The sequence below is a fragment of the Acartia tonsa genome, chromosome 7 (genome assembly GCF_053477335.1).
Source record: "Acartia tonsa isolate MP-2025a chromosome 7, ASM5347733v1, whole genome shotgun sequence".
NCBI classification, from domain to species: Eukaryota; Metazoa; Arthropoda; class Copepoda; order Calanoida; family Acartiidae; genus Acartia; species Acartia tonsa.
In genome coordinates this window covers 4,548,668-4,562,404 of record NC_137266.1, presented here as the reverse complement: position 1 = coordinate 4,562,404, position 13,737 = coordinate 4,548,668, and the positions used below count along the sequence as shown (strand labels likewise).

Sequence of the window (13,737 nt, the reverse complement as noted above, 5' to 3'; positions counted from 1 at the left end):
CTTTTCATAAAGGTTTTTATGGATTTGAAAAAAGTGCGAGAAAATTTTATAACATTACAGGCAGAGGGTCTGACAGAATTTTGTTTCCCCCCCCCCCCCCTTCCCAAATACAAAAGCTTGGACGTACTTGCAGATTAACCTCTCTATTTAAAAGTAACAAATGATATTTTATTCATATTTTAGCAGGGAGGGAGAGAAAATTGGGCTATTTTTTACACTAGTCCCCAAAGTTTTATTTTTACGTTTATTTATTCTTATTGGTTTAAAAACTTTGGGGACTTTTAATGAATTTTGTTTGGCTGTTTCATTAAGTTTAGTGTCCAATTACTAATTGTAATCTACAGAAGGGGTGAACTTTGTGGGTCTTCATTTCATTGTCTTATCCCTTTAGATCCCTTATATTTTAGCCTTGTTTTACCTGGTCTATTCGTTAAAAAATACTTTTGATCGAATGTAATTCAATATTTCATTCAAACTTTTATGTTATTTGAATTAAAATAATTAATTATGTCATACATACATTTTTTGAACATAATGTATCAAATCTACTCTTTAAATGTTGTCTTGGGAAAATATTAGATTGAATTCGGCCAACTGTAGTATGATATAAACTCTGAAATTTTCTGTTTAGATTCCTACTCCTAATCTACTGTTTAACTCATTTTGTCAGCCTTTCCAGTCACATGGAGGAAATGGAATTTTTTATATGGGAAAAATGGACTTATTCCTGTAAAGTTTTTTAGTCAAGCCTAGGATACTTTGTAGGACTCACACAGCTACCATATAAAGAAATAAAATTTTGCTTTGATAAATTTGATACCTTTGCTTTGCTAGTTATGGATATTGTAATCCTTTTCAATTAACAAGAATGACAGCATCCCTAAAAGCGAAGCTCTGAAATGGAAGAACAAACTAACAAAACTTTTGTATAGTGTCAGAACAGAATAAATAGAATATAAATATTAGTTGAAACAAAATTGTAAGTAAATATTTGTAAAACTGCTTTAATACAGGATTCTGATTTTGGACTTACATTTTTAGGACTTGATTATAGAGATGCTTCGCTTATAACATTGTACCTTGTTGTAATAGGAATCAGTATTCCAAAGATCACATGAAAAGGATAATTATATCACAAAAAGAATTATTGTCAAAGTTGTTTTAAATCAACATGTTTTAAATGGACTTAAGGACATTCTGGTAACGATTAAAATATTGCTATGATTCCTAAATTGTACCTAACTTTTATAGGAATCATCATGCAAACTTAGAAATGGATAGGACAATTCTAACATGTCTAAATTAGCAAAAAAACGGACGTACCGACCTCAGTTGTAGAAAAGCCTCGCTTTTAAAAACTTACCTTTAATGTTGAATAAAAATTGACAAAATTTGTTGGTTGAATCTGCAGTATTTCACACACAGTGGAAAAATTATCAATAATATCCGCAAAGACTTCACTGTGGTAGAATAAATCAAAGTGTTTGGCCACCCGGGCCGCAGTTTTGTTATCCATTTTTAGTTATTTCTTTTCTATTCTAGTTTTCTGAAAGTAATATTATTAAGATTTGTTAAAAACAATAAATATTTTGGGTATAGTCTCTTTCGTAACTTCGCATCTTATGGGGCGATTCTTCATATTTTTCACCTGTTCTCCTATTTCTAGCCCCTGCGGGGGGCTATAACCCTTTGGGGCCAATTACCTAACCCTGTGAGGCAATCACCTAACCCAACCTGAAATAACCTGTAAAAAGCCATTTTAAAAGTACGACGAATCGCCCCTTATGAGGCGATGTTACGAAAGGGACTATTCCAAATATTTTTTGTAGGAAAACTACTTTTTAATCTTCATCACTTGTCAGCCCCTCAGATGTAAGTGCTATGAAGGAGTTGGATTTTCTCGGCTGTTATTCACAATAGACGGCTGTAATTTTGAGTTAAAGAAATTAAAAGATATTTATTATGAGGCTTCAAAACTTCTCTTGAAAGGTATGAGCTTATTTTCCAAAAATAGATAGAAATATTTCTTGTATGAAGGTTCCCTAGAACTGCAAAAATTTATATTTCCTTTTCTCGTATTTATTCGAATCCGGTAGATAGGAACCGGTTCTCATCCATACGAAAAAACTATGTCTAGCATCGTATTATATCAAGCTTTCTACGAATATAAAAATGTACAATTATAAGATTAAAAGCAGTTTTTTATATCCGCGGAAAGCTGTTTATAATACGATGCGAGAAATAACTATTCTTATATAAGGCTAACAGAAAAAGATCGCTAAAGGGCATTAAACATAAACAACAAAATGAAACGTAGTTAAATTGCGTATTATATGTGTTTGTAACAAGGATCAGTGTTTTGAGTCAGGGAGTAAGGGAGGGGACAATGGGCAATTAATTCAATATTAGAGTTTTCGCTGAAAAGCAATGAAAACCAGATTTATCCAGAAAATGTGACCAAAATTGTAAAGGGATCATGGTAATATAACTTAGAACAAAATTAGTCCTAAGAAAAAAATCAGTTACTTGATAATTAAATTACCAGTACATCACAATGTAGTAATATTATGTAATTAATCACTACAAAAATCGTGTTTAGAACTTCGTCAACCCCTCCTTATATATTTGCCACTAAATTCAAGGGGTTAATACATAAATATCACAGTAGAGTTTCTATACATGAAATGACATTTTCTTGGAAAAATATTTGTTAAAATCAGCCATCTAATAATAAATTTTTCTGTCTGCTATATTCAAAACTAACTCAGCTAGTTAGCGGGGCATTGATGCGCTAGTACCCAAAGTCAGGCAGAACCTGCTGAATTCTTGCACATTCCCTTTAAGCAAGTACCCAAAGTCTGAGACTCTTAAACATTGAATATTCGATCCATTGTCCCCTCCCTTTCTCCCTGGTTTTGAGTTGAACAAAATTGTAGCTACTTATAAAATGTAACTACACCATACAAATCTTAATTTTCCGTCTATAAACTAAACCCAGAACCACTTCATTATGCAATCTACATTTTCCTGGATATTTTGTCTACGGTAGTCCATAAGTGTACAGCTTTACAGTACATTGTTTCTATTTGTTAAAGCAATACGTATGTTAAAAGAAAAAGATTCTTTTTAAAGTAAAATGCTTATATTTCAATCAAAATCTATATATTCGTATTTTTTACCGATCCACTTCATTATGCAAATCAAAAGAAAATCGATAGGAAAACGTTTGTTTTGCCCTTTTCTCCACTTTAAAAAAACTAATTCTGATAAAATAACAATTTTTTAAGGGATTTATGCATTAATTATTAAAAAGAATCTTTTTCTTTTATCATACGTGTTGCTTTAACAAATTGAAACAATGTACTGTAAAGCTGTACACTTATGGACTACCGTAGACAAAATATCCAGGAAAATGTAGATTGCATAATGAAGTGGTTCTGGGTTTATTACAAATGTAATAAGGGATCTTAATCTTTATAGGACAAGCTTTGAATGAAGAGGATTAAAGTCCCTCCACAGATTATGAGAGGCCAGTATACACTGTAATTGACCAATGGTAAAATTTATGCTGGCCTCTAATTGGTTATTCTATCGTATGACGTCATAATCTGTGGAGGGACTTTTATCATCTTCGCTTTGCATGGTAAAATAGGGGGTCAATTCCAAATTACGAAGATTTTTAGCGGCCAAGCGGCTTAATGTACATCATTAGAACCAGTAGCATTCAATCCTAAGTAGCCTAGCTAAAATAAATATACAAGAATTACGCGGCTTTAGGTAAACGCGTGAGAAATTATACTTAGATTTATCTAAAGGGTGTTTAAAAAAAAACCAATCGCTTCACTCTTTTCCATATAAACCCTACAGTTTTGGTCAAAAACTAACAAAAAATGACCCAAATCATGTCCAAGCAATGACAATGAGAATACACTTTTGAATTTTGATTTCTACTCACCTCTCCTGAGCACTACAGCTTGAGTCCTAGCCCTTGTGGAAAATTTTTCTCTACGTGGAGAGTGCATATTTTATTACAAATTAAGACAGTTTTGTCTTTTAAAAAAAAGAATAAACTGTCAAAAGTACTTGAAATCTTGTAGATAGACCCCATAATGTTTAGAGTTTTTGATGAGGCATATAAAGACCTTTCTATAGACGCCTTAACTAGATTTCTAACTCAATCCTTGCCCATTTGGCATAAAAAAGACAGACCCATCAAACATTGAAACATGACTGCTCTGTCTTTAAAAAAAAAGAACAAACCGTCCTAAGTACTTAAAATCTTGTAGATAGAACCCATATTGTTTAGAATTTTTGATGGGGCATGTCAATATCTTTCTATAGACACCTTAATCAGGTTTCTAACACAATCTGATCCATTTTGACATCAAAAAGAAAGATCTGTCAAACATCAAGTACTAGAGAGACCCGTCATGTCTCAATGTTTGGTGGGTCTGTTTTTTATGCCAAATTGGCTAGGATTGACTTAGAAACCTGGTTAAGGTGTCTATATAAAGGTCTTTACATGCTCCATCAAAAATTCTAACCATTATGGTTTCTATCTACAAGATTTTAAGTACTTAGGACGATTTGTTGATTTTTAATCTCCATGTAAGGAAAAATTATCCACAATGGCTAGGACTCGAGCTGTAGTGCTCAGGAGAGGTGAGTAGAAATCAAAATTCAATAGTGCTTTCTCATTGTCATTCCTTGGACATGATTTGGGTCATTTTTTTGTTAGTTTTTGAGTAAAACTGTAGGGTTTATATTGAAAAGAGTGAAGCGATTGGTTTTTTTTTAAACACCCTTTATGTAGCGTGTTCCCTACGTATTAATTAGTCAGATTTTTGTAAGCATTTTTGAGTCGATTCTAATGATATGAGCACTTCGGCTGTATTACCAGCCGTTTGAACGTAAGCAGAATTTAAATTACCTTCCTACATATTTACGCTTGATATAAAAAAGTAAAATGTATTACATTTTTTTCCTAGAATTGTTTTTTTTTTACATTCTGGATAGAAAATTAACTGCCTAATTCTACGATTTATTTTCCTGTTGAACAGATAATAAATGTATAAGTATAGATGTACAGCACAGACAACTATCTGACCTATGTGATGGGGACCTTATTCGTCTGCTAGCAAATTGCTTTTTTCTGGGGACTTGGCTGTCTTTATATTTCCGACGTTATTGCTGATATTCGAAGACCCAATTGAATGTCGGCACAGGAGGGTTACATATAGCTCGTACCCCCTCTATTATTTTACTTTAATAGACAAATTTAAAACATCCGTAGTTACGCAAAAGGATTTGTCTGTTTTTACATGGCATTTGGGAGGCTCCAAAAATGAAAAAAAACACACATTAAAAACAAAGAATCAGGGGGGCGTCCCTAGCCCAGTTAAATGTTGAAAAATTATCAAATTTCTGGGTTCAAAAGAAAAGGATGAGTAAAATAATTTTTGCATTGTCTATGCTTTACCACTTGTAGATTTTCTGAAGGTAAACCACTCATAAATATCCTAGAACCTGCTTCAAAGGAAATATATTAGGTTACTCAAAAAATTGCAGAACAATTAGTCAAACCGCTTGAAAGATCTTACTAGATAAACATAAAAAGTTTTTATAATGACTCATTTTAACAAAATCTAAAAATGAATCATAATAAACTATATTTTAAGAATAGCCTTGCTGATTTGTTTTTTTTGACCTTGTACTTTATTTAAAACATATAAAAAAAACAAAAATTTATTTTCAAATAATAGAATTTTAATAAATACACTTAAAAATCAAATATTTCAAAATATTAAGGAACACAATCTTTTCACTAATGTTTATTATTTTTCATTTTTATAACATTGAACTTTGCTACAGATTACATCACAACTGCTAATATGTATAGCAACACTCCTGTAATTTTCTTTTACAGGGGAATCTGCTCCTTTCCCTATTTTATTCCACCTGAGGGTGTTTGTTAGATCATGCATAAATATTTCGCTTTGATTATAAGTGAGAAATGTAACTGACAAACAAACAACATTATGATTTAAAACATACTAGCGGCTTTGCCACTAGCCTCTAGCCTCTAGCCCCCCGAGAAAATAGCTTAAAACCATCACAGGACCAGTAGGAATATTCCCTAAAGAGTAGAATCGGTTCAGTGGTTACTGAGATCTTAAGCTTCAGGCAGACAGACAGACAATCATCGTACTACTTTGTATTATAGAAAAGGGAAGATATACAATTTAACAATTACAAAAAACTTCAGCAATGGCAATTAAAAAAAAAAATTTCTTGTTAAAACTAAAATTAAAATAGTGGGATCAACTTCCCCCACCCACCCCCCAAAAAAAAAAATAGCGACGCCGCTGGTATTTCTCTACAGTTATGTACAACTATTGGATATCTTACTATTTTATTAACTTTAATTGCTTTGTTTAAGTCAAAATACAATTTATACTCTGTACTTAGATATTCCAGCGAATGTTCTTTAGACAATATTTAAAAACTGAAAATTCAAGTAGGAATATTAGCATTATCTTATGAACACTGCACGTCCACGCATATAGAACTGCATGTCCTTCCCCCAGATATAAATCCCCATCCTTATTTGGATAGGTATCCTTGCCTTATAATAAACATACAGATCAGGTGGTTTCGGTCAAATCATTCAGATCATTCCTAAATTATGTATTACTAACGGCTACGCCCCCTAGAGGCCTCTAGGGGCACTTGAGGAGGGGTGAGTTGAATCCTAAAAAGCATTTTTAAAAAAGATTTGAAAATCCCCCACAATCATTTTTTATTTTTATTTTTTGTTTTTAGAATAATATTTTTTGGGGAGCGGGGGATTTTTTCTAGGGCCGATTTCTCTTGTGGTACCCTCCCCAAAAATAGTTGTAAACCTTTCCAGGAATTATGAGAAGCTACCCTGTTAAGGAGAACCCGATCGGTTCATCGGTTAGCAAGACCCTTCTGTACACACAAACAGACAAACAAACATAAAGTAACATCCTGTTACTTTATTTATAAGGATTTATTTTTATTCACACGTGATTACAACTTTTTTATGCATAATAGCATCCAAAAAGGTTAGGTCAAGATTGAATCAACGTTTAATTGCCTTAGGGTAGATAAAAAAAAAATTTTATAAGGATGTTTTGTTAAGAACTTGAAAATCTCTTCGATTTAACTATTTGTGTAAAATGTATTTAATTTTGTATAAACTTTCTTAATTTACCAGCCTCCAAAATATATTACAAGTCTATTTGAACAGCTGATTATAAGGCTACAGCCGTGCTGGGTCACCCATGCACACACACACACACACACACACTGAGAGAGACTTCGCTCTGACCGACACAGCTATAACTCTTTACCTCACCTATTCTTTCTCACTCACATACCCTTTCTGAAAATTCTAATTTCCCCAATTTTTAAATCTCCGTCGAATCTCTTTCTTAGCTATTAAAGTTTGGCTAAGATCCAATGAGGAACATAAATAAATACATTATTACACTTACGGGTGCCAGAAAAATTATATGAAAATGCGCCATTTGTACCGGCTTAACAATAAAAGTATGTGATGTACGACCGTTCGTACGGCCGAAGGTACGTCTCGGAAGCCACGTAAAGTTAAAGTTTCTCCTTTGCTTATTGACGGATTTCTAGAAATATCCATTAGAAATGCTTTATCCGTATATTACGGTTTTTATGTGACATTTGACACCCTGTTTCGATTGTTCACAATAGTTTTTGTCCTTTAAAATTATATTTCGCATTCAATACAAACGAAGAATTTTTTCCATCAGGTTTTGTTGAATTGCAAACAAAGACAAAACAAAAACAGTTCTGTTCATAAATAGAGCAGCAATACAAATTTTAGGAAGGCCCGAGGATGCTGTGAGTATTGGTGCAAAAAATATGACGTAACAAAAAAAAATAGCCAATGAGAGGCCGTTATTGACCAATGGTAAAATTTATAGTGGCCTCTCATTGGCTAATTTTTTTTGTTACGTCATATTTTTTGCACCAATACTCACAGCATCAGGCCCGAGCCAACAAAACAGAGATGAATCCTATATTTTTCATTTTATCATCCGTGGAAAACTACCAATTATAAGATTCTATAATAAAAACTGTTACCTCTTTGTTCATTTAGATATTGTAAGCCCTTGACCAACTATAATCCTTTTTGAGACAGCGTAAACTGTTCCCAAATATGATAAAAATGACCATTGAGAGGCCAGTATAAATTTATCATTGGTCAATTACAGTTTATACTGGCCTCTTATTGGTCAATATTATTGTGTGACGTCAACTTTTATTGGTTACACTTCACGATGTCTCATCCCTTTTTAAAAGCGAAGCTTTTCTATAATTAGGGTCGGTCCGTTCGTCCGTCCGTAACGGATACTTTTTTCGTTAATTTAGGCATGTTAGAATAGTCCTATCGTTTTCAAATTTTGCATGGTGATTCCTTTAATAGTTAAGTACGATTTAGAAAGCGTAGCAACTCTATAATCATCAACAAAATGTCCGTACGTCCATTTTAAACATGTTGATTTTTTAAATTTTTAACAACAAATTTTTATGTGATCTAATCATCCGATTGATCTGATTTTTGGTATATTGATTCCTGGGACAACAAAGTATAATATAATAAGCGAAGCAACTCTATAATCAAGTCCTAAAAATGTAACTATGTCCATAAACATTATTCTGAATCAAGCAGTTTTTCAACAAATTTACTTACAATTTTGCTTTGGCCCTTATACATTTATATTCTGATTATTCAGTTCTGACACTATACAAGTGTTAATGTCCGTTTGTCCTACCGTTTTAGTGCTTCGATTTATGGATGTTGTCATCCTTGTTAATTGTGAATTCTATGAATTACAATATATAACTTTTCATTTTTTTTAAGAACTGGTTTTCATCCGGCGGAGCCTAATTGGATTGGAAGCCATAACGGAAATAATTTTGTTTTGATGAGGGAAAAGGCAAGTTGATTCTGACAAACAATTCTAAGTTAAAATTTCCCCTCAGCCCCCTTTCCCTTTTTTCTCCCCCCCCCCCCATTCTTATCCACTTCCCTTTCAGTTACACACAAAAACAAGTTTTACTCCAACTTTACTCCAACAAAATGTTTAATTTTTGGCAATTTCAAATGGAATTAATTGGCTGAATAGCAGTCCCTGGTTACGATAAGGATAGGGATCGGTTTTTTTTCTTCATGTTTGTCGAAAAGACCGGCTAGATAGCCGAATATCTGGCATTATAAATCAGCCGGATATCCGGCCAAACCCTAATGGGTACTCCCTAGTTATAGAGTATGTACGCAACTATTTCAAAGATGAACTATATAGTTACTGTGATGTATGTATATTTAAAATAGATTTAGGGCAGGGCTTTTTACACCTTTATAAGTTGTGTAATCAGTTAATTTTTCTTTTTAAAAAGTTTGACTTTTTTATAACCGAATCAGACAGTACGTTTACATAACAGGATGTCTGTGTGTCTGTAGCGAAGGGGATATCGCCATCCGCTGAACCTGCATGGTTCTTATTTTTGTTATGAAGTTTTTAAAAGTTCTAGGGCAGGCTTAAACCATTTTTTTTGAAGGCAAAAACTACCCTCCCAAAAAAAATAACACTTGAGGGAGGGGCCCTTCCCTTTAGTGCAATTAGAGGCCGAAAAAGATCAAATTGCTGCAAAATTGTGTCAAAAATGATCCATGTGACGTCATAAAATGAGAAAGATAAGAAGAGAAGTGGGAAAGAAAACCCCTAAAGAAGAGATGGATATTGATAATCCCTCATTTTTATGACGTAACATGGATGATTTTTGACACAATTTTGCAGTAATTTGTTCTTTGTCTTAGAGGCCAATAGGTTGTAGTTCATCTGCCTGTCTGTACAGCAGTCCTTGACACTTTAGTAAGGATTTCAATACAATTTTGTTTTTGCTGCGCTACTTTAAAGCTTTAATATTCTCGTTATTTGATAAGTTGTTACTAAGTATAATCTGCAGACTTACCGGCCATTTTATAATCTACATATGTGTCATCTAAATTTTGTATTTGTAACTATTTAGTTGCTGCACCCTTAGCTTCTAGTTGCCATTGACTGAAACCTCCAATTTTACCCCCTTCAAACTTTTGACACCCCTCATTTAACCCCCTCATAATAAATAGTTTGGACATCCTTACTAGTGGCTCTGAATTAAAGGATTAGGAAAGGATAGAGAAATAGAGAAACACAGCACTAGACTTGAATTGATAAAAGAAAATAGACTAAAACCACCACGGGAACTAAATGAAGCTTTCTTGAACTGAGATGGATCTTTAAATCATTTCAATGATGCGCCAAATCGGGATGCGCCGAATTTCAGCCAATCACAGCGCGGCATTTCGTAAAATGCTGTGCTCTCATTGGTGGAAAGTTAGCTCATCCTGATTTAGCGCACCATTGAAATGATTTAAAGATCCAGCTCTGGATAACTCAAACGGTTTAAGTAATAAACTGTATTTAAACGAACAAACGTAAAAACCTTACTACTTTAAGTGAAACATTTAATATCATCAGGAAAGTAATTTATTTCTAAGCCATCTCTACCTATAAGATGGTTTTACTTTTAAAGACTTTAAGAAATTTTGATTAAAGAGGTTTTGTGAATGACAATTGAATTTCCTGAAATTTCCAATTTGCCAGGATTTTCTATAATTAGGGTCTGCCCGTACGTCCGTTTTGTTGATTCAAGAAATGTCCTATCAACTCTAAACTTTTCATGATAATTTCTATAACAGTTAGGTACGTTTTATAAAACTCTATAATCGTTACCAGAATGTCCGTACGTCCATTTTAAACATGCTAGTTTAAAAACAAAAATTGACAAAATAAGCGAAGCATCTCCATAAACATCTCCATAAACAAAATATGTCCCTAAACAGTATCCTGTATATAAGTAATTTTTCATCGCATTTATATACAATTTTGTCTAGTCTTGAAAATTGATATTCATCTTATCAAAGTCTGACACTCTACAAGTGTTTATGTTCGTTTGTCATACCATCTAATTTTAGAGCTTCGCTATTATGGATGTTGTTATCTTTGTTTAAAAGGAAAATCACTTGTGGTGTACTTTGAATAAATATCATTATTTATAGATAATGAGCTTAATAAGTTAGAAAAACACTTTTCATTCTATGCTCAATACTTCCATTTTTGCTCTTCTATAAAATTTCATAGTCTAGGAAGTAACATAGCCTTACATAGATGACAACAAGGATGACAACATCCATAAGTAGCGAAGCTCAAAAATTATGAATGGATATCGGGAATAAATTTACTAAAGAGCAGTGGCTTACAATAAACAACAAACATGATAAAATAGGTAAAACAGGAAACCTTTAAGATCAAGCAACCTTTAAAAACACGAAAGCTTAAAAATCTAGGAATCAATCTAGCACCGCAATTAATAGACAAATCTTAATGAAACTTGATGGAAATATGTAGAATATGAGCATATTCAATCCTTGATAATTGTAGTCGTCAATAATGAACAGGAATCGAGAAAATCACGAAAACCTAAAAATCTGGATATCGATCTAGCAACGCAATTAATAGACAAATCTTAACAAAATTTCGTGAAAATAAATTGATTAATCCTTGAAAATTTCAGTTCTCTATCTTGAAAAAAGGAATTGAGAATATCACGAAAACTTGAAAATCTAGGAATAGATCTAGCACCCCAAATAACAGACAGATGAAAAAAAATGTATAGATTATATGGGCATATGTCTTCAATAAAAATTTCAGCTGTCTATCTTGAATAGGAGCCGAGAAAATAACGTTTCCCCCATAGCGTTAATAGCGCTACTAAAAAACCTATTTATGTAAAGCTTTAAAACTCTAACACTTAGGCTACCTTGAAAAACTACATACACCATGGTAGGAAGCGCAGCTTTTCTGCAAATGACTCCCTTTATTTAAGTTATTTTGTGTTCTTTCTACATCAAAAGCCTTGGCCAATCACAAATTGAAAATGATTCGATGACGCTATTAAGCTAGATAATTTAAAAACTTTAAAACCTTTTGTAAACTTTGCACGAATCAAATTAATCATTAAAGTTTATTGTAAAATAAACCTTGCATATAAATTTCAAATGATTACAAGTTATTTTCTTCATTATTATATTCATTATATTCTTTACTATATGCGGAGCTCATATACTAAATACGATCTCTTTTAAATTTATTATTTTAATAGGCTAGGGAGGCATGCAAGGGTGCCGAGCGCTGCGGCCAGGCAGGCTAGTTCATAGAGTTATGTCAGGGGGGGGGGGGATACTCAAATTTTCAAAATTAAGGATATTACCAAAATTTGTTGATAAAAAAAAAATTAAAAATCAACATATTTAAAATGGACGTACGGACATTCTGGTAACGATTATAGAGTTATTAAAGAAGAAATAATGTAATATTTTGTATTTATTTCCATATTAACAAAATTGTTACCATAATACTAAATAATTTATACAGATTTACTAGATGTTATCACAACCATAGGATACAACATGACAATATTACAGGGTGTCCAAACAATTTTCACGTTTTTATACGTGGTGGTAAATCATATTGGCGGACAGCCCTAAAACTATTGAATTCATCGCTTCAAAAAAACAAAATGTAAAATTATTAAAAAGTCTTTAAAATTCATGGTTATATTTTCATTTTAGTTGAGTGCTTTACTGGTTGATATTTTCTAAAAATGCTTTGAACACCCTGTATAGTATACAACCAAATAAAAATTGTATTTTTTTTGGAAAATTTTATCACATCAGTTATATTTTTGGTACATTTAAAGCATTTCTTTGATACATATTAAACTTATAAGCAGATATTAGTCAATTATTGGTCAATTTTAATACAATAATACGTTAAAAAAGTCAAAAGAAAAAGTTTCTAAAATTACTCTACTATTGACATGCCATATGCGAACACAGTAAAAGTGTCGGACTGATTATGACGTAAAAAAATAGCCAATGAGAGGCCATTATTGAACAATGGTAAAATTTATAGTGGCTTCTCATTGGCTATTTTTTTTTACGTCATAATCAGTCCGACACTTTTACTGTGTTCGCCATATGCTCAAAAGTTTATAAAAGAGGATATCAACTTAGTACTTAGTAGGGTTTGGCCTGATATCCGGTTTGTCTGGATATCCGGCTGATTTTTAATGCTGGATATCCGGTAATTTTCCGGACATAGAACGTTGGCCAGATATCCGGCCAAAACCAGATATCCGGCAGGAACCAGATATCCGGCATTAGAAATCAGCCGGATATCCGGTTTCCGGCCAAAAAAGTATTCGGTCCAACCCTACTATGTACTTAGTTTGTTTTACAAAATAATAATCATTTTCCCTGAATATAAAAATATTTTGATTATAAGCAGTTTGATATTAGAAAAGCATTTGATAGAAAGGCAAAATCAACACAGAGATGGGTTTTTGAAAGATGAATGCCGCGTTTTTTTGATTCGCGAAATTTGAACAGAGTATACAACTATTTATTAAATTATTTCGCTTTTGTTGGTACGGCCTTCATAGAAGTAAAAAAACAAATTATCTCCATTCCATTTTTGCTGCATATTAATGAATGCATCTTATTAGAGCTGTATTAGACATTATACAAATGGCTAAACTAATAATTTTAAAATTTTGAATTCTTAAGTTGTA

At 32.6% G+C, this 13,737-nt stretch overlaps 1 protein-coding gene across 1 annotated transcript in view; it reads right to left on the bottom strand.

Moving 5' to 3' along the window:
• The window catches only part of LOC145324698 (uncharacterized), a 69,334-nt gene extending 67,786 nt beyond the window's left edge, over positions 1-1,548 (bottom strand). The window contains exon 1 of the mRNA XM_080167289.1: positions 1,364-1,548. Coding sequence (XP_080023415.1) covers positions 1,364-1,516 — 153 coding nt within the window. The 5' untranslated portion in view covers positions 1,517-1,548. The remainder of the gene's footprint in view (positions 1-1,363) is intronic.
• Positions 1,549-13,737: the final 12,189 nt, after the last annotated feature.